This window comes from Bombina bombina, chromosome 3 (genome assembly GCF_027579735.1).
Source record: "Bombina bombina isolate aBomBom1 chromosome 3, aBomBom1.pri, whole genome shotgun sequence".
NCBI lineage: Eukaryota > Metazoa > Chordata > Amphibia > Anura > Bombinatoridae > Bombina > Bombina bombina.
In genome coordinates this window covers 310,314,565-310,340,556 of record NC_069501.1, presented here as the reverse complement: position 1 = coordinate 310,340,556, position 25,992 = coordinate 310,314,565, and the positions used below count along the sequence as shown (strand labels likewise).

The window sequence follows — 25,992 nt, the reverse complement described above, 5'->3', positions numbered from 1 at the left end:
CTTGAAGTTCTGACGAGACGCCATCAGATCCATGTCTGGAATGCCCCATAATTGAGTTATTTGGGCAAAGATTTCCGGATGGAGTTCCCACTCCCCCGGATGAAATGTCTGACGACTCAGAAAATCCGCTTCCCAATTTTCCACTCCTGGGATGTGGATTGCAGACAAGTGGCAGGAGTGAAGCTCCGCCCATTGAATTACTTTGGTCACTTCTTCCATCGCCAGGGAACTCCTTGTTCCCCCCTGATGGTTGATATATGCAACAGTCGTCATGTTGTCTGATTGAAACCTTATGAATTTGGCCTTTGCTAGTTGAGGCCAAGCCTTGAGAGCATTGAATATCGCTCTCAGTTCCAGAATGTTTATCGGGAGAAGAGATTCTTCCCGAGACCATAGACCCTGAGCTTTCAGGTGTTTCCAGACCGCGCCCCAGCCCACCAGGCTGGCGTCGGTCGTTACAATGACCCACTCTGGTCTTCTGAAGCTCATCCCTTGGGACAGGTTGTCCAGGGTCAGCCACCAACGGAGTGAATCTCTGGTCCTCTGATCTACTTGGATCGTCGGGGACAAATCTGTATAATCCCCATTCCACTGTCTGAGCATGCACAGTTGTAATGGTCTTAGATGAATTCGCGCAAAAGGAACTATGTCCATTGCCGCAACCATCAAACCTATTACTTCCATGCACTGCGCTATGGAAGGAAGAAGAACAGAATGAAGTACTTGACAAGAGCTTAGAAGTTTTGATTTTCTGGCTTCTGTCAGAAAAATCTTCATTTCCAAGGAGTCTATTATTGTTCCCAAGAAGGGAACTCTTGTTGACGGGAATAGAGAACTTTTTTCTACGTTCACTTTCCACCCGTGAGATCTGAGAAAGGCTAGGACAATGTCCGTATGAGCCTTTGCTTGTGGCAGAGACGACGCTTGAATCAGTATGTCGTCCAAGTAGGGTACTACTGCAATACCCCTTGGTCTTAGCACCGCTAGAAGGGACCCTAGTACCTTTGTGAAAATTCTTGGAGCAGTGGCTAGTCCGAATGGGAGTGCCACAAACTGGTAATGCTTGTCCAGAAAGGCGAATCTTAGGAACCGATGATGTTCCTTGTGGATAGGAATATGTAGATACGCATCCTTTAAATCCACCGTGGTCATGAATTGACCTTCCTGGATGGTAGGAAGAATTGTCCGAATGGTTTCCATCTTGAACGATGGGACCTTGAGAAATTTGTTTAGGATCTTGAGATCCAAAATTGGCCTGAATGTTCCCTCTTTTTTGGGAACTATGAACAGATTGGAGTAAAACCCCATCCCTTGTTCTCCTAATGGAACAGGATGAATCACTCCCATTTTTAACAGGTCTTCTACACAATGTAAGAATGCCTGTCTTTTTATTTGGTCTGAAGACAATTGAGACCTGTGGAACCTTCCCCTTGGAGGTAGTTCCTTGTATTCCAGGAGATAACCTTGAGAAACTATTTCTAGCGCCCAAGGATCCTGAACATCTCTTGCCCAAGCCTGAGCGAAGAGAGAGAGTCTGCCCCCCACCAGATCCGGTCCCGGATCGGGGGCCAGCGTCTCATGCTGTCTTAGTAGCGGTAGCGGGCTTCTTGGCCTGCTTACCCTTGTTCCAGCCTTGCATCGGTCTCCAGGCTGGCTTGGTTTGAGAAGAATTACCCTCTTGCTTAGAGGATGTAGAATTTGAGGCTGGTCCGTTTCTGCGAAAGGGACGAACATTTGTTTTATTTTTAGCCTTAAAAGACCTATCCTGAGGAAGGGTGTGGCCCTTTCCCCCAGTGATGTCTGAAATAATCTCTTTCAAGTCAGGGCCAAACAGCGTTTTCCCCTTGAAAGGGATGTTAAGCAATCTGTTCTTGGAGGACACATCCGCTGACCAAGACTTCAGCCAAAGCGCTTTGCGCGCCACAATAGCAAAACCTGAATTTTTCGCCGCTAATCTAGCTAACTGCAAAGTGGCGTCTAAGGTAAAAGAGTTAGCCAACTTAAGTGCTTGAACTCTGTCCATAACCTCCTCATAAGAAGATGCTTGATTGAGCGACTTTTCTAGTTCCTCGAACCAGAAACACGCTGCTGTAGTGACAGGAACAATGCATGAAATTGGTTGTAGAAGGTAACCTTGCTGAACAAACATCTTTTTAAGCAAACCCTCTAATTTTTTATCCATAGGATCTTTGAAAGCACAGCTATCTTCTATAGGGATAGTGGTGCGTTTGTTTAGAGTAGAAACCGCCCCCTCGACCTTGGGGACTGTCTGCCATAAGTCCTTCCTGGGGTCGACCATAGGAAATAATTTCTTAAATATAGGGGGAGGGACAAAAGGTATGCCGGGCCTTTCCCATTCTTTATTTACAATGTCCGCCACCCGCTTGGGTATAGGAAAAGCTTCGGGGGGCACCGGGACCTCTAAGAACCTATCCATCTTACATAATTTCTCTGGAATGACCAAATTGTCACAATCATCCAGAGTAGATAACACCTCCTTAAGCAGAGCGCGGAGATGTTCCAATTTAAATTTAAATGTAATAACGTCAGGTTCAGCTTGTTGAGAAATTTTTCCTGAATCTGAAATTTCTCCCTCAGACAAAACCTCCCTAGCCCCTTCAGACTGGTGTAAGGGCATGTCAGAACCATTATCATCAGCGTCCTCATGCTCTTCAGTATCTAAAACAGAGCAGTCGCGCTTTCGCTGCTAAGTGGGCATTTTGGCTAAAATGTTTTTAATAGAATTATCCATTACAGCCGTTAATTGTTGCATAGTAAGGAGGATTGGCGCACTAGATGCACTAGGGGCCTCCTGAGTGGGCAAGACTGGTGTAGACATAGAAGGGGATGATGCAGTACCATGCTTACTCCCCTCACTTAAGGAATCATTTTGGGCAACATTATTATCAGTGGCATCATTGTCCCTACTTTGTTTGTCACATTCATCACATATATTTAAATGGATAGGAACCTTGGCTTCCGAACATACAGAACATCGTCTATCTGATAGTTCAGACATGTTAATAGGCATAAACTTGATAACAAAGCACAAAAAAATGTTTTAAAATAAAACCGTTACTGTCTCTTTAAATTTTAAACTGAACACACTTTTTTACTGAATATACGCAAAAGTATGAAGGAAATGTTCAAAATTCACCAAAATTTCACCACAGTGTCATAAAGCCTTAAAAGTATTGCACACCAAATTTGAAAGCTTTAACTCTTAAAATAACGGAACCGGAGCCGTTTTTACATTTAACCCCTATACAGTCCCTGGTATCTGCTTTGCTGAGACCCAACCAAGCCCAGAGGGGAATACGATACCAAATGACGCCTTCAATAAGCTTTTTCAGTGGATCTGAGCTCCTCACACATGCATCTGCATCCCTTGCTTCTCAAAAACAACTGCGCATTAGTGGCGCGAAAATGAGGCTCTGCCTATGACTAGAAAAGGCCCCCAGTGAAAAAGGTGTCCAATACAGTGCCTGCCGTTTTTTTAACAAAATTGCCAAGATTAAAATAACTCTCCAAAGTTATAAACCATTAAATATGCTTATATAGTAATTGTTTTGGCCCAGAAAAATGTCTACCAGTCTTTAAAGCCCTTGTGAAGCCCTTTTATTCTTATATTGAAAATTAAGAAAATGGCTTACCGGATCCCATAGGGAAAATGACAGCTTCCAGCATTACCAAGTCTTGTTAGAAATGTGTCATACCTCAAGCAGCCAAAGTCTGCTCACTGTTTCCCCCAACTGAAGTTAATTCCTCTCAACAGTCCTGTGTGGAAACAGCCATCGATTTTAGTAACGGTTGCTAAAATCATTTTCCTCTTACAAACAGAAATCTTCATCTCTTTTCTGTTTCAGAGTAAATAGTACATACCAGCACTATTTTAAAATAACAAACTCTTGATTGAAGAATAAAAACTACATTTAAACACCAAAAAACTCTGAGCCATCTCTGTGGAGATGTTGCCTGTGCAAAGAGAATGACTGGGGAAGGCGGAGCCTAGGAGGGATCATGTGACCAGCTTTGCTGGGCTCTTTGCCATTTCCTGTTGGGGAAGAGAATATCCCACAAGTAAGGATGACGCCGTGGACCGGACACACCTATGTTGGAGAAATAAGTTATTGCTGTCAAAGGAATTTCAAAAGCAGGTCACGGTTGCCTCAAAGTAATAATGTTTTGGAGCAACGGTTATGTGCTACTGATTTTGTGGTATTCTGGTGCACTAAAAGCAACTGTCCATAAACTGTAGACACAAGTGTAATAAATGCAAATAGCTGTTAACATGTTTCAAATGATATTTTCATGATTCAGACAGAGCATGTCATTTTACTTCTATTATCAAATTGCATTTGTTCTCTTTATGTCCTTTATTAAAAAGAATACACAGGTAAACTCAGCAGCAATGCATTACTGGGAGCTAGATGGTGATTGGTGACTACACATGTGCCTGTTGTTATTGGCTCATTATAGGCTAGATTACAAGTGGAATGCTAATTTATTGAACGCCCATTTACGGGCGCACAATAAATAAGCAGCCATTACAAGTGGCTGGTTAATTCCACCACAAGCTTGCGGTAGCATTTAGCGCTCAGCAACTTAATCAGAGGTCCAATCTCTGGTTATTTTTTTAAATGTGCCCCAAGTGCCCCCCCCCCCAAAAAAAAAAAAAAAAGTGTAGTGCCTTTAAAATAAAAAGTAGCATCTTTTAAAAAATTAAAAAAATAAAAATAGCTGCACTGGGGATTTTTTTGGGCTAAAGTTGGCAACTGTGGTGAGTTTGAAATAAACCACACTGAAAAGTGTCTTTAAATTGCAGTCTATGGGGACTGTGTTATCCCTGTAAATATATTTTCTATATGATTATAATATATATTAAAATTTGCTGCCCATCACTGCACAACTTACCCCTTTCACTGCGCTAGTTTTCATGTCGTGTCTGAAGGCATGAGATCCAGGCTCCCATTGGAGCCTATGGAAGTGCATAATCTTACATAAGATCAACAAAGACCTCATATATGATTCTTAGAACCACAAACATCCATATCAAGAACCCACGTCAGGGCAGTTTTTTACTTCCAGGACAATTATAGCATGGGGCACAAGGTCAAAAAAAGGGACTGGTTGCAGGAAAATAGGGACAGTTGGCAAGTATGTCAGTAATGTGATATAAAACATGTCATTCTCACTGAACACAGCTGAATCCAATAATCGGCCCATTGATTAATCATTTAATAAAGTTTGAAAAGCAAAACCAAATAAATATATGACCAAGTCATTATAAATCTTTTCAGTTGTACATACCGGAGCACATGAATTTATCCAAATAATAATAGTCTTTTTAGAAGCGGGTATTTTTTTGTACATATAACAAGTTTCTTCTATAAACACTAGAACTGAAATTACTGTCATTAGTGTTAAAATAGCAAACAGCAGTATTCCAGTGATGTCCAGATCTGCAACAAGAAAAAGACAGAAATTAAGTAAATTAGTTTCATAGACACAATCATATAAATAATACAGAATATAACAAGTGTATATTGCAGAAAGAAAGATTCAGAGGATTGCTTATTACACAGAACAAAACCATTTATGTGCGTATCTAGTTAACAGTGTAAGAGGCTTTTGACCTTGTAATTACATTTAACAAGCCATAAGCAGTCAGAATCTGCAAAATACAACTAAGAATCTCTTAGAAGGGCAGTAAACATGCTTTTTCTTCCATATTCCTACTTCCTGTTATTATATGTGTCTCCTAATTGATCCACGGCACTGTAATTGTTAAAGGGACAGTCTAGGCCAAAATAAACTTTCATGATTCAGGTAGAGCATGTAATTTTAAACAATTTTCCAATTTACTTGTATCACCAATTTTGCTTTGTTCTCTTGGTATTCTTAATTGAAAGCTTAACCTAGGAGGTTCATATGCTAATTTCTTAGACCTTGAAGCCCACCTCTTTCAGATTGCATTTTAACAGTTTTTCACCACTAGAGGGTGTTAGTTTATGTATTTCATATAGATAACACTGTGCTCGTGCACGTGAAGTTATCTGGGAGCAGGCACTGATTGGCTAGACTGCAAGTCTGTCAAAAGAACTGAAAAAGGGGCAGTTTGCAGAGGCTTAGATACAAGATAATTACAGAGGTAAAACGTGTATTATTATAACTGTGTTGGTTATGCAAAACTGGGAAATGGGTAATAAAGGGATTATCTATCTTTTAAAACAATAAAAATTCTGGTGTAGACAGTCCCTTTAATGTAGACACTGTTCTAACCCCAGTTATTGCCTCTGTATCTATCAGACTACTTTTTTTTTTAACTGTCATTAGGTAGTAGAGTCAAATCAGCAGCCAAACCATTATCTCTTAGCAGTGTGTGATACCACATCTATACTCAATCTGCAACCGTGAGCATAGGTGTGAGATTGCTCTCTTTTAGAGTCAATGTGGCTGCTGTGCTGTACCGCTCAATGGATAAAAAGCAGTAGAGAGATGGGGCGACCATAGCAATAGATACATAGGCACATGCAGGGATTAAAAAAAATAGGGCTGGGGATAGATTCTCAAGCACATTTAAAAAAAAAAAAAAAAAAAAAAAGAGCAACTAGGAACATGAAAAAATGTTAGTGTCTACCGTCCCTTTAAAATAAACTTTGAAAATGATCACCATGAATTCCTCACACAGTTCTCTCAAGAGTTAAACATATTTCAGCCCTGTCTTAGAATGAGCTACAATACTGGCAGTACTCAACAAGTATTTTCATAGATCGATAGATAGATAGATAGATAGATAGATAGATAGATAGATGATAGATATATAGATGGATAGACCTTGATGAGGGAGCTTCATACTATATACATTACCCTTACTTCATCATCACAAAAGTGTAACCACCAATCACACAGGGCTAAAAATTACATAGGCCTAGATTTGGAGTTCGGCGGTAGCCGTCAAAACCAGTGTTAGAGGCTCCTAACGCTGGTTTTGGCCGCCCGCTGGTATTTGGAGTCAGTGATTAAAGGGTCTAACGCTCACTTTTCAGCCACGACTTTTCCATACCGCAGATCCCCTTACGTCAATTGCGTATCCTATCTTTTCAATGGGATCTTTCTAACGCCGGTATTTAGAGTCGTTTCTGAAGTGAGCGTTAGAGCTCTAACTACAAAACTCCAGCCGCCTGAAAATAGCAGGAGTTAAGAGCTTTCTGGCTAACGCCGGTTTATAAAGCTCTTAACTACTGTACCCTAAAGTACACTAACACCCATAAACTACCTATGTACCCCTAAACCGAGCTCCCCCCACATCGCCGCCACTCGATTAAAATTTTTAACCCCTAATCTGCCGACCGCCACCTACGTTATACTTATGTACCCCTAATCTGCTGCCCCTAACCCCGCCGACCCCTGTATTACATTTATTAACCCCTAACCTGCCCCCCACAACATCGCCGCCAGCTACTTAAAATAATTAACCGTTAATCTTCCGACCGCAAAGCGCCGCCACCTACGTTATCCCTATGTACCCCTAATCTGCTACCCCTAACACCGCCGACCCCTATATTATATTTATTAACCCCTAATCTGCCCCCCTCAACGTCGCCGACACCTGCCTACACTTATTAACCCCTAATCTGCCGAGCGGACCTGAGCGCTACTATAATAAAGTTATTAACCCCTAACCCGCCTCACTAACCCTATCATAAATAGTATTAACCCCCTAATCTGCCCTCCCTAACATCGCCGACACCTAACTTCAATTATTAACCCCTAATCTGCCGACCGGAGCTCACCGCTATTCTAATAAATGTATTAACCCCTAAAGCTAAGTCTAACCCTAACACTAACACCCCCCTAAGTTAAATATAATTTACATCTAACGAAATTAATTCACTCTTATTAAATAAATTATTCCTATTTAAAGCTAAATACTTACCTGTAAAATAAATCCTAATATAGCTACAATATAAATTATAATTATATTATAGCTATTTTAGGATTAATATTTATTTTACAGGCAACTTGGTATTTATTTTAACTAGGTACAATAGCTATTAAATAGTTAAGAACTATTTAATAGCTACCTAGTTAAAATAATAACAAATTTACCTGTAAAATAAATCCTAACCTAAGATATAATTAAACCTAACACTACCCTATCAATAAAATAATTAAATAAACTACCTACAATTACCTACAATTAACCTAACACTACACTATCAATAAATTAATTAAACACAATTGCTACAAATAAATACAATTAAATAAACTAGCTAAAGTACAAAAAATAAAAAAGAACTAAGTTACAAAAAATAAAAAAATATTTACAAACATAAGAAAAATATTACAACAATTTTAAACTAATTACACCTACTCTAAGCCCCCTAATAAAATAACAAAGCCCCCCAAAATTAAAAATTCCCTACCCTATTCTAAATTAAAAAAGTTACAAGCTCTTTTACCTTACCAGCCCTGAACAGGGCCCTTTGCGGGGCATGCCCCAAGAATTTCAGCTCTTTTGCCTGTAAAAGAATAAATACAATACCCCCCACCCCCAACATTACAACCCACCACCCACATACCCCTAATCTAACCCAAACCCCCCTTAAATAAACCTAACACTAAGCCCCTGAAGATCTTCCTACCTTGTCTTCACCATACCAGGTTCACCGATCCGTCCTGGCTCCAACATCTTCATCCAACCCAAGCGGGGGTTGGCGATCCATCATCCGGTGCTGAAGAGGTCCAGAAGAGGCTCCAAAGTCTTCCTCCTATCCGGCAAGAAGAGGACATCCGGACCGGCAAACATCTTCTCCAAGCGGCATCTTCAATCTTCTTCCATCCGGTGCGGAGCGGGTCCATCTTGAAGCAGGCGACGCGGATCCATCCTCTTCTTCCGTTGTCTCCCGACTAATGACGGTTCCTTTAAGGGACGTCATCCAAGATGGCGTCCCTCGAATTCCGATTGGCTGATAGGATTCTATCAGCCAATCGGAATTAAGGTAGGAATTTTCTGATTGGCTGATGGAATCAGCCAATCAGAATCAAGTTCAATCCGATTGGCTGATCCAATCAGCCAATCAGATTGAGCTCGCATTCTATTGGCTGTTCCGATCAGCCAATAGAATGCGAGCTCAATCTGATTGGCTGATTGGATCAGCCAATCGGATTGAACTTGATTCTGATTGGCTGATTCCATCAGCCAATCAGAAAATTCCTACCTTAATTCCGATTGGCTGATAGAATCCAATCAGCCAATCGGAATTCGAGGGACGCCATCTTGGATGACGTCCCTTAAAGGAACCGTCATTAGTCGGGAGACAACGGAAGAAGAGGATGGATCCGCGTCGCCTGCTTCAAGATGGACCCGCTCCGCACCGGATGGAAGAAGATTGAAGATGCCGCTTGGAGAAGATGTTTGCCGGTCCGGATGTCCTCTTCTTGCCGGATAGGAGGAAGACTTTGGAGCCTCTTCTGGACCTCTTCAGCACCGGATGATGGATCGCCAACCCCCGCTTGGGTTGGATGAAGATGTTGGAGCCAGGACGGATCGGTGAACCTGGTATGGTGAAGACAAGGTAGGAAGATCTTCAGGGGCTTAGTGTTAGGTTTATTTAAGGGGGGTTTGGGTTAGATTAGGGGTATGTGGGTGGTGGGTTGTAATGTTGGGGGGGGGTATTGTATTTATTCTTTTACAGGCAAAAGAGCTGAAATTCTTGGGGCATGCCCCGCAAAGGGCCCTGTTCAGGGCTGGTAAGGTAAAAGAGCTTGCAACTTTTTTAATTTAGAATAGGGTAGGGAATTTTTTATTTTGGGGGGCTTTGTTATTTTATTAGGGGGCTTAGAGTAGGTGTAATTAGTTTAAAATTGTTGTAATATTTTTCTTATGTTTGTAAATATTTTTTTATTTTTTGTAACTTAGTTCTTTTTTATTTTTTGTACTTTAGCTAGTTTATTTAATTGTATTTATTTGTAGCAATTGTGTTTAATTAATTTATTGATAGTGTAGTGTTAGGTTAATTGTAGGTAATTGTAGGTAGTTTATTTAATTATTTTATTGATAGGGTAGTGTTAGGTTTAATTATATCTTAGGTTAGGATTTATTTTACAGGTAAATTTGTTATTATTTTAACTAGGTAGCTATTAAATAGTTCTTAACTATTTAATAGCTATTGTACCTAGTTAAAATAAATACCAAGTTGCCTGTAAAATAAATATTAATCCTAAAATAGCTATAATATAATTATAATTTATATTGTAGCTATATTAGGATTTATTTTACAGGTAAGTATTTAGCTTTAAATAGGAATAATTTATTTAATAAGAGTGAATTAATTTCGTTAGATGTAAATTATATTTAATTTAGGGTGGTGTTAGTGTTAGGGTTAGACTTAGCTTTAGGGGTTAATACATTTATTAGAATAGCGGTGAGCTCCGGTCGGCAGATTAGTGGTTAATAATTGAAGTTAGGTGTCGGCGATGTTAGGGAGGGCAGATTAGGGGGTTAATACTATTTATGATAGGGTTAGTGAGGCGGATTAGGGGTTAATAACTTTATTATAGTAGCGCTCAGGTCCGCTCGGCAGATTAGGGGTTAATAAGTGTAGGCAGGTGTCGGCGACGTTGAGGGGGGCAGATTAGGGGTTAATAAATATAATATAGGGGTCGGCGATGTTAGGGCAGCAGATTAGGGGTACATAGGGATAACGTAGGTTGCGTCGGTTTACGGAGCGGCAGATTAGGGGTTAAAAAAAATATGCAGGGGTCAGCGATAGCGGGGGCGGCAGATTAGGGGTTAATAAGTGTAAGGCTAGGGGTGTTTAGACTCGGGGTACATGTTAGAGTGTTAGGTGCAGACGTAGGAAGTGTTTCCCCATAGGAAACAATGGGGCTGCGTTAGGAGCTGAACGCTGCTTTTTAGCAGGTGTTAGGTTTTTTTTCAGCTCAAACAGCCCCATTGTTTCCTATGGGAGAATCGTGCACGAGCACGTTTTTGAGGCCGGCCGCGTCCATAAGCAACTCTGGTATCGAGAGTTGCATTTGCGGTAAAAATGCTCTACGCTCCTTTTTTGGAGCCTAACGCAGCATTTGGTTAAACTCTCGATACCAGAGTTAAATTTATGGTGCGGCCAGAAAAAAGCCCGCGGAGCGTTAACAGCCCTTTTACCGCCAAACTCCAAATCTAGGCCATAATTTTTTAAACATAAATGCACAATTTTTTATGATTAAAGATTGGGGCATCTTAAATAATAAATAAACATTATTATTTATTCTGTAAACATTCACAATAGCAGCTTTAACTGTTTAAAAGTTCAGATTTTTTTTTTTTTTAATATATCAATTTATTTTTAAATTTAAATAATTTTGTAATCATTTTTGGGCAATGTAAGCGCACTTTAGTCTAGTCAAAATTAAACTTTCATGACTTTCCCATTTTCTTTTATCATCAAATTTGCTTTTTTCTCTTGGTATTTTTTGTTGAAAGCTAAACCTAGGTAGGCTCATATGCTAATTTCTAAGCCCTTGAAGGCTACCGCTTATCTCAGTGTATTTTGACAATTTTTCACAGCTAGACAGCACTAGTTCATGTGTGCCATATAGATAACATTATACTTACTCCTGTGGAGTTTTTAATGAGTCATCACTAGTGATGTCGCAAACGGCAAACGCAAACTTCCGCAAATGTTCGCGAACGGACAAACCGGGCGAACCGCCATAGACTTCAATAGGCAGGCGAATTTTAAAACCCACAGGGACTCTTTCTGGCCACAATAGTGATGGAAAAGTTGTTTCAAGGGGACTAACACCTGGACTGTGGCATGCCGGAGGGGGATCCATGGCAAAACTCCCACGTAAAATTACATAGTTGATGCAGAGTCTGGTTTTAATCCATAAAGGGCATAAATCACCTAACATTCCTAAATTGTTTGGAATAACGTGCTTTAAAACATCAGGTATGATGTTGTATCGATCAGGTAGTGTAAGGGTTACGCCAGCTTCACAGTGACAGACCAAACTCCCCGTTTAACGCATCACAAACAACCGCAAACAGTCCATTTGCACAACCACAAACTCCCCATTTGCACAAGGTTGGATACCAAGCTAGCCATGTCCAAGGGTCCCCGAAAGGTGACAACAAGCCCCCTGGGACGCCTGCTGTGTTTGGTCTTCCACCTCCTCAAAGCCACCTTCCTCCTCTGATTCCTCTTCTTCAGACTCCTCTCTCTGCGTTGCCTCTCTCTGCATTATTATAAGGTGTGTTAAGTAGTACTATTCCTATCAGTTTAATCCCTGTTCCGTCCCCTATCAGGGGACATGTATATGGCATGGATTTTGGGAACCGGGAGATGGAAAAAGATGCTTGGTCGGTCCTACTTCAAATTTGGGGCACTGCGCGTGCAATCGTGGCCGGACTTTTAGCCGACAGTCATTTGGCAGACGGACATTTGGCAGACGGACATTTGGCAGACGGACATTTGGCCGACAGGCATTTGGCCGACGGAGATTTGGCCAAAACACAAGTGGCTGTCAGATAACAGTCCAGCCACGAGATAGATAGATTTGATAGATAGATAGATACATAGATTAGATAGATAGATCAATAGATGCAATAGATACATTTGATAGATACGATAAATAGATAGATTTGATTGATAAATAGATAGATTTGATAGATAATTTCCCAGACAGAGAATTACAAGACGTGCGGTCTGTGACCCATGGTAAGGTTCCCAGAGGCAGTTGCGGCGCCTGAGGCTCTGATTAGAACAGAGCACTCTGGAACGTATCTGCCCTCGGTCTAAATCGGAACATTCTTTAGCTTTCTGTCTGTCTGCCAAATGTCCGTCTGCCAAATGTCCTTCTGCATTTTGTCAGAGCACCGCGTGCAATCTACTGTGCCACCAGATATGAGTGGTGTGTTAAGTAGTACTATTCTTATCAGTTTAATCCCTGTTACGTCCCCTATCAGGGGACGTGTACATGGCATGGATTTTAGGAACCGGGAGATGGAAAAAGATGCTTGGTCGGTCCTCCTACTTCAAATTTTGGGCACTGCTCGTGCAATCTACTGTGCCACCAGATATGAGTGGTGTGTTAAGTAGTACTATTCTTATCAGTTTAATCCCTGTTACGTCCCCTATCAGGGGACGTGTATATGGCATCGATTTTAGGAACCGGGAGATGGAAAAAGATGCTTGGTCGGTCCTCCTACTTCAAATTTGGGGCACTGCGCGTGCAATCGTGGCCGGACTTTTAGCCGACGGACATTTGGCCGACGGACATTTGGCCGATGGACATTTGGCCAAAACACAAGTGGTTGTCAGATAACAGTCCGGCCACGAGATAGATAGATTTGATAGATAGATACATAGATTAGATAGATAGATCAATAGATGCAATAGATACATTTGATAGATACGATAGATAGATAGATAGATAGATAGATTTGATAGATAAATAGATAGATTTGATAGATAGATAATTTCACAGACAGAGAATTACAAGACGTGCGGTCTGGGACCCATGGTAAGGTTCCCAGAGGCAGTTGCGGCGCCCGAGGCTCTGATTAGAACAGAGCACTCTGGAACGTATCTGCCCTCGGCTGAAATCGGAACATTCTTTAGCTTTCTGTCTGTCGGCCAAATGTCCATCTGCCAAATGTCCTTCTGCATTTTGTCAGAGCACCGGGTGCAATCTACTGTGCCACCAGTGGTGTGTTAAGTAACACTATTCTTATCAGTATAATCCCTGTTACGTCCCCTATCAGGGGACGTGTATATGGCATGGATTTTAGGAACCGGGAGATGGAAAAAGATGCTTGGTCGGTCCTCCTACTTTAAATTTGGGGCACTGCGCGTGCAATCTACTGTGCCACCAGATATGAGTGGTGTGTTAAGTAGTACTATTCTTATCAGTTTAATCCCTGTTACGTCCCCTATCAGGGGACGTGTATATGGCATGGATTTTAGGAACCTGGAGATGGAAAAAGATGCTTGGTCAGTCCTCCTACTTCAAATTTGGGGCACTGCGCGTGCAATCTAATGTGCCACCAGATAGGAGTGGTGTGTTAAGTAGTACTATTCCTATCAGTTTAATCCCTGTTACGTGCCTTTTTTTTTGTTTTGTTTTTGAAGCCACAGTGCAGCACCAGAGGCCAGAAAAATTTGGCATGTACACATGCCTGAAAAATTAGGTATTGTTGCAGCCGCTGCTGTAGCAGCAGCCAGAAAAATGTTTGTTTCCCAGGCAGAAAGTGCCCTAAAACATTGCGGCTTGAACCCTAGTTGGTGGCGGATAAGTCACGCAAGTCATCCGGCATTCGAAGATAAAATACAGCAGCGTGTGGACCATTTTTAGCCCAAGGCAGCTCATCTCATCAGGCCTTTTTTACTCAAATGTATCGCCCAATGTTAGTCCATTCGGGATCCATCCCTCATTCATCTTAATAAAGGTGAGGTAATCTAGACTTTTTTGACCTAGGTGACTTCTCTTCTCAGTGACAATACCTCCGGCTGCACTGAAGGTCATTTCTGACAGGACACTTGAAGCGGGGCAGGCCAGAAGTTCTATCACAAATTGAGATAGCTCAGGCCACAGGTCAAGCCTGCACACCCAGTAGTCAAGGGGTTCATCGCCCCTCAGAGTGTCGAGATCTGCAGTTAAGGCAAGGTAGTCTGCTACCTGTCAGTCACATTGTTCTCTGAGGGTGGACCCAGAAGGGCTGTGGCGATGCATAGGACTTAAAAAGCTCCGCATGTCCTCCATCAACAACACGTCTGTAAAGCATCCTGTCCTTGCCGGCGTGGTCCTGGGAGTCGGAGGATTACTTTCACCTCTTCCCCTGTTAGATTCCCGTTGTGCTGTGACATCACCCTTATACGCTGTGTAAAGCATACTTTTTAATTTATTTTGGAACTGCTGCATCCTTTCCGACTTGCGGTAATTCGGTAACATTTCAGGCACTTTATGCTTATACCGGGGGTCTAGTAGCGTGGACACCCAGTACAGGTAGTTCTCCATCAGCTTTTTTATACGAGGGTCCCTCAACACAGGCACGACAGCATGAAAGACCCCATTTGCACAAGGTTAAATGCCGAGCTACTCATGTCCCGTTCCTCATCCTCAGTGATCTCACTGAAGGTATCTTCTTCCCCCCAGCCACGTACAACACCACGGGTACCAGATAGGTGACAATGAGCACCCTGGGATGCCTGTTGTGGTTGGTCTTCCTCCTCCTCCTCCTCAAAGCCACATTCCTCCTCTGACTCCTCTTCCTCACAATCCTCTTTCAGTGTTGCCGCTGGTCCAGCAAGCGATGCTGATAAGGCTGTTTCTGGTGGTGATGGTGACCACAACTCTTCCTCTTCCTCTTCACGCTCATCTATGGTCTGATCCAGCATTTTTCACAGGGCACGCTCCAGGAAGAAAACAAATGGTATGATGTCGCTGATGGTGCCTTCGGTGCGACTGACTAGGTTTGTCACCTCCTCAAAAGGACGCATGAGCCTACAGGCATTGCGCATGAGTGTCCAGTAACGTGGCAAAAAAATTCCCAGCTCCGCAGAGGCTGTCCTAGCACCCCGGTCATACAAATACTCGTTAACAGCTTTTTCTTGTTGGAGCAGGCGGTCGAACATTAGGAGTGTTGAATTCCAACGTGTCGCAAATCAAGCGCCTCACTGGCATGTTGTTTCACCGCTGGATATCTGAAAAGTGCGCCATGACCGTGTAGGAACACCTCAAATGGCCACACATGTCCTGTAAGCCTGGGTACTTATGCACAAAGCGTTGTACGATCAGATTACACACATGTGCCATGCACCGCACATGTGTCAACTTGCCCAATTTCAATGCCGCCACCAAATTACTTCCATTGTCAGAAACCACTTTCCCGATCTCCAGTTGGTGCGGAGTCAGCCACTGATCCACCTGTGCATTCAGGGCAGACAGGAGTGCTGGTCCGGTGTGACTCTCTGCTTTCAGGCAAGTCAACCCCAAGACGGCGTGACACTGCCGTATCCGGGATGTGGAATAGTACCTGGGGATCTGGGGGGGGTGCCGTTGATGTGGAGCAAGAAGCAGCAGCAGAAGAGGACTCAGCTGAGGAGGTTATGGAAGTGGATGGAGTAGGAGGAGTAGAGGAGGTGGCAGCAGGCCTGCCTGCAAGTCGTGGCGGTGTCACCAACTCCTCTGCATTCCATGCTTGGTAGCCGTCAGCAGGTTTACCCAATGCGCAGTGTAGGTGATATACCTTCCCTGACCATGCTTTGCAGACCAGCTAGGTGGGTGTTGGACTTCCCACGACTCAGTTTCTTTTGGCATAGGTTGCAAATGGCATCGCTGTTGTCAGAGGCAGACACACCAAAAAAATGCCGCACTGCTGAGCTCTGCGATGACGGCATTCTGGTGGTGGCAACAGCATGCATTGATTGGCGTGCTGTCTGACTGACCCCGGGTGCCGATGCATGCTTTCTGACTGTGCCACTAGCTCCTTGTGATGACCTCCCCCTGCTTCCAACTCGTCTCCTCCTCTTCCTCTCTGTCTCCCCATCTGAACATTCCCCCTGTTCTTCTTCTCTTCTAGCGGGCAACCACGTGACATCCACAGACGCATCGTCATCATCAACCGCTTCACTTGTATCTGACAAATCAACAAAGGAAGCAGCAGCGGGTACAACATGATCATCATCACACCGTATGTCCATGCCTGTAATGCTGCCTGACTGAGAAATATCACTGTTATCTACATCCTCTGTCAATGATGGTTGCGCATCACTCATTTCTTCCAACTGATCTGTAAATAACTCCTCTGACAGATCAAGTGAAGCGGCTGTGGTGCTAGTGTTGATGGTGGCAGCAGGCAGGCGAGTGGTAACTTGAGAGGTGCCCGAAGATAAGCTGGAGGAGGATGGTGCGTCAAGGTTCGGAGCGGAAGCTATAGAAGATTGGGTGTCCTGTGTTAAAAAGTCAACTATGTCCTCAGAACTTTTCGAGTTCATGGTACGTGGCCTCTGAACACTGGGCATTATTCTAGGGCCAAAGGGAATCACAGCACCACAACCACAACGGCACCTGCGGGGTGGCCTGCCCCTGCCTCTCATTTTTTTTAAATGTACACTTACACTACTATTAAACAAGATATGAGTGGTGCCACTGGGCAAGTGGGCACAGTATACGCTGTGAGCCTGACACAAAAAAGCAGACTGATGTTTCACGGTCCAAAAAGTTTTTTTTGTTTTAAATGTACACTTACACTACTATTAAACAAGATATGAGTGGTGCAACTGGGCAAGTGGGCACAGTATACGCTGTGAGCCTGACACAAAAAAGCAGACTGATGTTTCACGGTCCAAAAAGTTTTTTTTTCTTTTAAATTTACACTTACACTACTATTAAACAAGATATGAGTGGTGGCACTGGGCAAGTGGGCACAGTATTCGCTGTGAGCCTGACACAAAAAAGCAGACTGATGTTTCACAGTCCAAAAAGTTTTTTTTGTTTTAAATGTACACTTACACTACTATTAAACAAGATATGAGAGGTGCCACTGGGCAAGTGGGCACAGTATACGCTGCGAGCCTGACACAAAAAAGCAGACTGATGTTTCACAGTGCAAAAAGTTTTTATTTTTTTAAATGTACACTTACACTACTATTAAACAAGATATGAGTGGTGCCACTGGGCAAGTGAGCACAGTATACGCTGTGAGCCTGACACAAAAAAGCAGACTGATGTTTCACAGTCCAAAAATTATTATTTTTTTTAAAATTTACACTTACACTACTATTAAACAAGATATGAGTGGTGCCACTGGGAAAGTGGGCACAGTATACGCTGTGAGCCTGACACAAAAAAAGCAGACTGATGTTTCACAGTCCAAAAAGTTTTTTTTGTTTTAAATATACACTTACACTAATATTAAACAAGATATGAGTGGTGGCACTGGGCAAGTGGGCACAGTATACGCTGTGAGCCTGACACAAAAAAGCAGACTGATGTTTCACAGTCCAAAAAGTTTTTTTTTGTTTTAAATGTACACTTACACTACTATTAAACAAGATATGAGGGGTGGCACTGGGCAAGTGGGCACAGTATACGCTGTGAGCCTGACACAAAAAAGCAGACTGATGTTTCACAGCCAAAAAAGTTTTTTTTGTTTTAAATGTACACTTACACTACTATTAAACAAGATATGAGTGGTGGCACTGGGCAAGTGGGCACAGTATACGCTGTGAGCCTGACACAAAAAAGCAGACTGATGTTTCACAGTCCAAAAAGTTTTTATTTTTTTAAATGTACACTTACACTACTATTAAACAAGATATGAGTGGTGCCACTGGGCAAGTGGGCACAGTATACGCTGTGAGCCTGAAACAAAAAAGCAGACTGATGTTTCACAGTCCAAAAATTATTTATTTATTTTAAATTTACACTTACACTACTATTAAACAAGATATGAGAGGTGCCACTGGGCAAGTGGGCACAGTATACGCTGCGAGCCTGACACAAAAAAGTAGACTGATGTTTCACAGTGCAAAAAGTTTTTATTTTTTTAAATGTACACTTACACTACTATTAAACAAGATATGAGAGGTGCCACTGGGCAAGTGGGCACAGTATACGCTGCGAGCCTGACACAAAAAAGCAGACTGATGTTTCACAGTGCAAAAAGTTTTTATTTTTTTAAATGTACACTTACACTACTATTAAACAAGATATGAGAGGTGCCACTGGGCAAGTGGGCACAGTATACGCTGCGAGCCTGACACAAAAAAGCAGACTGATGTTTCACAGTGCAAAAAGTTTTTATTTTTTTAAAATTTACACTTACACTACTATTAAACAAGATATGAGTGGTGCCACTGGGCAAGTGGGCACAGTATACGCTGTGAGCCTGATACAAAAAAAGCAGACTGATGTTTCACAGTCCAAAAAGTTTTTTTTGTTTTAAATGTACACTTACACTAATATTAAACAAGATATGAGTGGTGGCACTGGGCAAGTGGGCACAGTATACGCTGTGAGCCTGACACAAAAAAGCAGACTGATGTTTCACAGTCCAAAAAGTTTTTTTTTGTTTTAAATGTACACTTACACTACTATTAAACAAGATATGAGGGGTGGCACTGGGCAAGTGGGCACAGTATACGCTGTGAGCCTGACACAAAAAAGCAGACTGATGTTTCACAGCCAAAAAAGTTTTTTTTGTTTTAAATGTACACTTACACTACTATTAAACAAGATATGAGTGGTGGCACTGGGCAAGTGGGCACAGTATACGCTGTGAGCCTGACACAAAAAAGCAGACTGATGTTTCACAGTCCAAAACGTTTTTATTTTTTTAAATGTACACTTACACTACTATTAAACAAGATATGAGTGGTGGCACTGGGCAAGTGGGTACAGTATACGCTGTGAGCCTGACACAAAAAAGCAGACTGATGTTTCACAGTCCAAAAAGTTTTTTTTGTTTTAAATGTACACTTACACTACTATTAAACAAGATATGAGAGGTGCCACTGGGCAAGTGGGTACAGTATACGCTGTGAGCCTGACACAAAAAAGCAGACTGATGTTTCACAGTCCAAAAAGTTTTTTTTGTTTTAAATGTACACTTACACTACTATTAAACAAGATATGAGTGGTGCCACTGGGCAAGTGGGCACAGTATACGCTGTGAGCCTGAAACAAAAAAGCAGACTGATGTTTCACAGTCCAAAAATTATTATATTTTTTTAAATTTACACTTACACTACTATTAAACAAGATATGAGTGGTGTCACTGGGCAAGTGGGCACAGTATACGCTGTGAGCCTGACACAAAAAAGCAGACTGATGTTTCACGGTCCAAAAAGTTTTTTTTGTTTTAAATGTACACTTACACTACTATTAAACAAGATATGAGTGGTGCCACTGGGCAAGTGGGCACAGTATACGCTGTGAGCCTGACACAAAAAAGCAGACTGATGTTTCACAGTCCAAAAAGTTTTTTTTTCTTTTAAATTTACACTTACACTACTATTAAACAAGATATGAGTGGTGGCACTGGGCAAGTGGGCACAGTATACGCTGTGAGCCTGACACAAAAAAGCAGACTGATGTTTCACAGTCCAAAAAGTTTTTTTTGTTTTAAATGTACACTTACACTACTATTAAACAAGATATGAGAGGTGCCACTGGGCAAGTGGGCACAGTATACGCTGCGAGCCTGACACAAAAAAGCAGACTGATGTTTCACAGTGCAAAAAGTTTTTATTTTTTTAAATGTACACTTACACTACTATTAAACAAGATATGAGTGGTGCCACTGGGCAAGTGAGCACAGTATACGCTGTGAGCCTGACACAAAAAAGCAGACTGATGTTTCACAGTCCAAAAATTATTTTTTTTTTTAAATTTACACTTACACTACTATTAAACAAGATATGAGTGGTGCCACTGGGCAAGTGGGCACAGTATACGCTGTGAGCCTGACACAAAAAAAGCAGACTGATGTTTCACAGTCCAAAAAGTTTTTTTTGTTTTAAATGTACACTTACACTAATATTAAACAAGATATGAGTGGTGGCACTGGGCAAGTGGGCACAGTATACGCTGTGAGCCTGACACAAAAAAGCAGACTGATGTTTCACAGTCCAAAAAGTTTTTTTTTGTTTTAAATGTACACTTACACTACTATTAAACAAGATATGAGGGGTGGCACTGGGCAAGTGGGCATAGTATACGCTGTGAGCCTGACACAAAAAAGCAGACTGATGTTTCACAGCCAAAAAAGTTTTTTTTGTTTTAAATGTACACTTACACTACTATTAAACAAGATATGAGTGGTGGCACTGGGCAAGTGGGCACAGTATACGCTGTGAGCCTGACACAAAAAAGCAGACTGATGTTTCACAGTCCAAAAAGTTTTTATTTTTTTAAATGTACACTTACACTACTATTAAACAAGATATGAGTGGTGCCACTGGGCAAGTGGGCACAGTATACGCTGTGAGCCTGAAACAAAAAAGCAGACTGATGTTTCACAGTCCAAAAATTATTTATTTATTTTAAATTTACACTTACACTACTATTAAACAAGATATGAGTGGTGCCACTGGGCAAGTGGGCACAGTATACGCTGTGAGCCTGACACAAAAAAGCAGACTGATGTTTCACAGTCCAAAAAGTTTTTTTTTGTTTTAAATGTACACTTACACTACTATTAAACAAGATATGAGGGGTGGCACTGGGCAAGTGGGCATAGTATACGCTGTGAGCCTGACACAAAAAAGCAGACTGATGTTTCACAGCCAAAAAAGTTTTTTTTGTTTTAAATGTACACTTACACTACTATTAAACAAGATATGAGAGGTGCCACTGGGCAACTGGGCACAGTATACGCTGCGAGCCTGACACAAAAAAGCAGACTGATGTTTCACAGTGCAAAAAGTTTTTATTTTTTTAAATGTACACTTACACTACTATTAAACAAGATATGAGTGTTGCCACTGGGCAAGTGAGCACAGTATACGCTGTTAGCCTAACACAAAAAAGCAGACTGATGTTTCACAGTCCAAAAATTATTATTTTTTTAAAATTTACACTTACACTACTATTAAACAAGATATGAGTGGTGCCACTGGGCAAGTGGGCACAGTATACGCTGTGAGCCTGACACTAAAAAAGCAGACTGATGTTTCACAGTCCAAAAAGTTTTTTTTGTTTTAAATGTACACTTACACTAATATTAAACAAGATATGAGTGGTGGCACTGGGCAAGTGGGCACAGTATAGGCTGTGAGCCTGACACAAAAAAGCAGACTGATGTTTCACAGTCCAAAAAGTTTTTTTTTTGTTTTAAATGTACACTTACACTACTATTAAACAAGATATGAGGGGTGGCACTGGGCAAGTGGGCACAGTATACGCTGTGAGCCTGACACAAAAAAGCAGACTGATGTTTCACAGCCAAAAAAGTTTTTTTTGTTTTAAATGTACACTTACACTACTATTAAACAAGATATGAGTGGTGGCACTGGGCAAGTGGGCACAGTATATGCTGTGAGCCTGACACAAAAAAGCAGACTGATGTTTCACAGTCCAAAAAGTTTTTATTTTTTTAAATGTACACTTACACTACTATTAAACAAGATATGAGTGGTGCCACTGGGCAAGTGGGCACAGTATACGCTGTGAGCCTGAAACAAAAAAGCAGACTGATGTTTCACAGTCCAAAAATTATTTTATTTTTTTAAATTTACACTTACACTACTATTAAACAAGATATGAGTGGTGCCACTGGGCAAGTGGGCACAGTATACGCTGTGAGCCTGACACAAAAAAGCAGACTGATGTTTCACAGTTCAAAAAGTTTTTTTTGTTTTAAATGTACACTTACACTACTATTAAACAAGATATGAGTGGTGGCACTGGGCAAGTGGGCACAGTATACGCTGTGAGCCTGACACAAAAAAGCAGACTGATGTTTCACAGTCCAAAAAGTTTTTTTTGTTTTAAATGTACACTTACACTACTATTAAACAAGATATGAGAGGTGCCACTGGGCAAGTGGGCACAGTATACGCTGTGAGCCTGACACAAAAAAACAGACTGATGTTTCACAGTCCAAAAATTTTTTTTTTTTTTAAATTTACACTTACACTACTATTAAACAAGATATGAGTGGTGCCACTGGGCAAGTGGGCACAGTATACGCTGTGAGCCTGACACAAAAAAAGCAGACTGATGTTTCACAGTCCAAAAAGTTTTTTTTGTTTTAAATGTACACTTACACTAATATTAAACAAGATATGAGTGGTGGCACTGGGCAAGTGGGCACAGTATACGCTGTGAGCCTGACACAAAAAAGCAGACTGATGTTTCACAGTCCAAAAAGTTTTTTTTTGTTTTAAATGTACACTTACACTACTATTAAACAAGATATGAGGGGTGGCACTGGGCAAGTGGGCATAGTATACGCTGTGAGCCTGACACAAAAAAGCAGACTGATGTTTCACAGCCAAAAAAGTTTTTTTTGTTTTAAATGTACACTTACACTACTATTAAACAAGATATGAGTGGTGGCACTGGGCAAGTGGGCACAGTATACGCTGTGAGCCTGACACAAAAAAGCAGACTGATGTTTCACAGTCCAAAAAGTTTTTATTTTTTTAAATGTACACTTACACTACTATTAAACAAGATATGAGTGGTGCCACTGGGCAAGTGGGCACAGTATACGCTGTGAGCCTGAAACAAAAAAGCAGACTGATGTTTCACAGTCCAAAAATTATTTATTTATTTTAAATTTACACTTACACTACTATTAAACAAGATATGAGTGGTGCCACTGGGCAAGTGGGCACAGTATACGCTGTGAGCCTGACACAAAAAAGCAGACTGATGTTTCACAGTTCAAAAAGTTTTTTTTGTTTTAAATGTACACTTACACTACTATTAAACAAGATATGAGAGGTGCCACTGGGCAACTGGGCACAGTATACGCTGCGAGCCTGACACAAAAAAGCAGACTGATGTTTCACAGTGCAAAAAGTTTTTATTTTTTTAAATGTACACTTACACTACTATTAAACAAGATATGAGTGTTGCCACTGGGCAAGTGAGCACAGTATACGCTGTGAGCCTAACACAAAAAAGCAGACTGATGTTTCACAGTCCAAAAATTATTATTTTTTTAAAATTTACACTTACACTACTATTAAACAAGATATGAGTGGTGCCACTGGGCAAGTGGGCACAGTATACGCTGTGAGCCTGACACTAAAAAAGCAGACTGATGTTTCACAGTCCAAAAAGTTTTTTTTGTTTTAAATGTACACTTACACTAATATTAAACAAGATATGAGTGGTGGCACTGGGCAAGTGGGCACAGTATACGCTGTGAGCCTGACACAAAAAAGCAGACTGATGTTTCACAGTCCAAAACGTTTTTTTTTGTTTTAAATGTACACTTACACTACTATTAAACAAGATATGAGGGGTGGCACTGGGCAAGTGGGCACAGTATATGCTGTGAGCCTGACACAAAAAAGCAGACTGATGTTTCACAGCCAAAAAAGTTTTTTTTGTTTTAAATGTACACTTACACTACTATTAAACAAGATATGAGTGGTGGCACTGGGCAAGTGGGCACAGTATATGCTGTGAGCCTGACACAAAAAAGCAGACTGATGTTTCACAGTCCAAAAAGTTTTTATTTTTTTAAATGTACACTTACACTACTATTAAACAAGATATGAGTGGTGCCACTGGGCAAGTGGGCACAGTATATGCTGTGAGCCTGAAACAAAAAAGCAGACTGATGTTTCACAGTCCAAAAATTATTTTTTTTTTTTAAATTTACACTTACACTACTATTAAACAAGATATGAGTGGTGCCACTGGGCAAGTGGGCACAGTATACGCTGTGAGCCTGACACAAAAAAGCAGACTGATGTTTCACAGTTCAAAAAGTTTTTTTTGTTTTAAATGTACACTTACACTACTATTAAACAAGATATGAGTGGTGGCACTGGGCAAGTGGGCACAGTATACGCTGTGAGCCTGACACAAAAAAGCAGACTGATGTTTCACAGTCCAAAAAGTTTTTTTTGTTTTAAATGTACACTTACACTACTATTAAACAAGATATGAGTGGTGCCACTGGGCAAGTGGGCACAGTATACGCTGTGAGCCTGACACAAAAAAGCAGACTGATGTTTCACAGTCCAAAAATTTTTTTTTTTTTTAAATTTACACTTACACTACTATTAAACAAGATATGAGTGGTGCCACTGGGCAAGTGGGCACAGTATACGCTGTGAGCCTGACACAAAAAAAGCAGACTGATGTTTCACAGTCCAAAAAGTTTTTTTTGTTTTAAATGTACACTTACACTAATATTAAACAAGATATGAGTGGTGGCACTGGGCAAGTGGGCACAGTATACGCTGTGAGCCTGACACAAAAAAGCAGACTGATGTTTCACAGTCCAAAAAGTTTTTTTTTGTTTTAAATGTACACTTACACTACTATTAAACAAGATATGAGGGGTGGCACTGGGCAAGTGGGCATAGTATACGCTGTGAGCCTGACACAAAAAAGCAGACTGATGTTTCACAGCCAAAAAAGTTTTTTTTGTTTTAAATGTACACTTACACTACTATTAAACAAGATATGAGTGGTGGCACTGGGCAAGTGGGCACAGTATACGCTGTGAGCCTGACACAAAAAAGCAGACTGATGTTTCACAGTCCAAAAAGTTTTTATTTTTTTAAATGTACACTTACACTACTATTAAACAAGATATGAGTGGTGCCACTGGGCAAGTGGGCACAGTATACGCTGTGAGCCTGAAACAAAAAAGCAGACTGATGTTTCACAGTGCAAAAAGTTTTTATTTTTTTAAATGTACACTTACACTACTATTAAACAAGATATGAGTGTTGCCACTGGGCAAGTGAGCACAGTATACGCTGTGAGCCTAACACAAAAAAGCAGACTGATGTTTCACAGTCCAAAAATTATTATTTTTTTAAAATTTACACTTACACTACTATTAAACAAGATATGAGTGGTGCCACTGGGCAAGTGGGCACAGTATACGCTGTGAGCCTGACACTAAAAAAGCAGACTGATGTTTCACAGTCCAAAAAGTTTTTTTTGTTTTAAATGTACACTTACACTAATATTAAACAAGATATGAGTGGTGGCACTGGGCAAGTGGGCACAGTATACGCTGTGAGCCTGACACAAAAAAGCAGACTGATGTTTCACAGTCCAAAAAGTTTTTTTTTGTTTTAAATGTACACTTACACTACTATTAAACAAGATATGAGGGGTGGCACTGGGCAAGTGGGCACAGTATATGCTGTGAGCCTGACACAAAAAAGCAGACTGATGTTTCACAGCCAAAAAAGTTTTTTTTGTTTTAAATGTACACTTACACTACTATTAAACAAGATATGAGTGGTGGCACTGGGCAAGTGGGCACAGTATATGCTGTGA

The 25,992-nt window shown here is 41.1% G+C and overlaps 1 protein-coding gene across 1 annotated transcript in view; it reads right to left on the bottom strand.

The window, feature by feature from the left end:
* Positions 1–25,992, bottom strand: part of LOC128653237 (organic solute transporter subunit alpha-like) — a 130,312-nt gene that overhangs the window by 72,912 nt on the left and 31,408 nt on the right. The window contains exon 2 of the mRNA XM_053706420.1: positions 5,311–5,462. Within this exon, the coding sequence (XP_053562395.1) occupies positions 5,311–5,462 (152 nt within the window). The remainder of the gene's footprint in view (positions 1–5,310; positions 5,463–25,992) is intronic.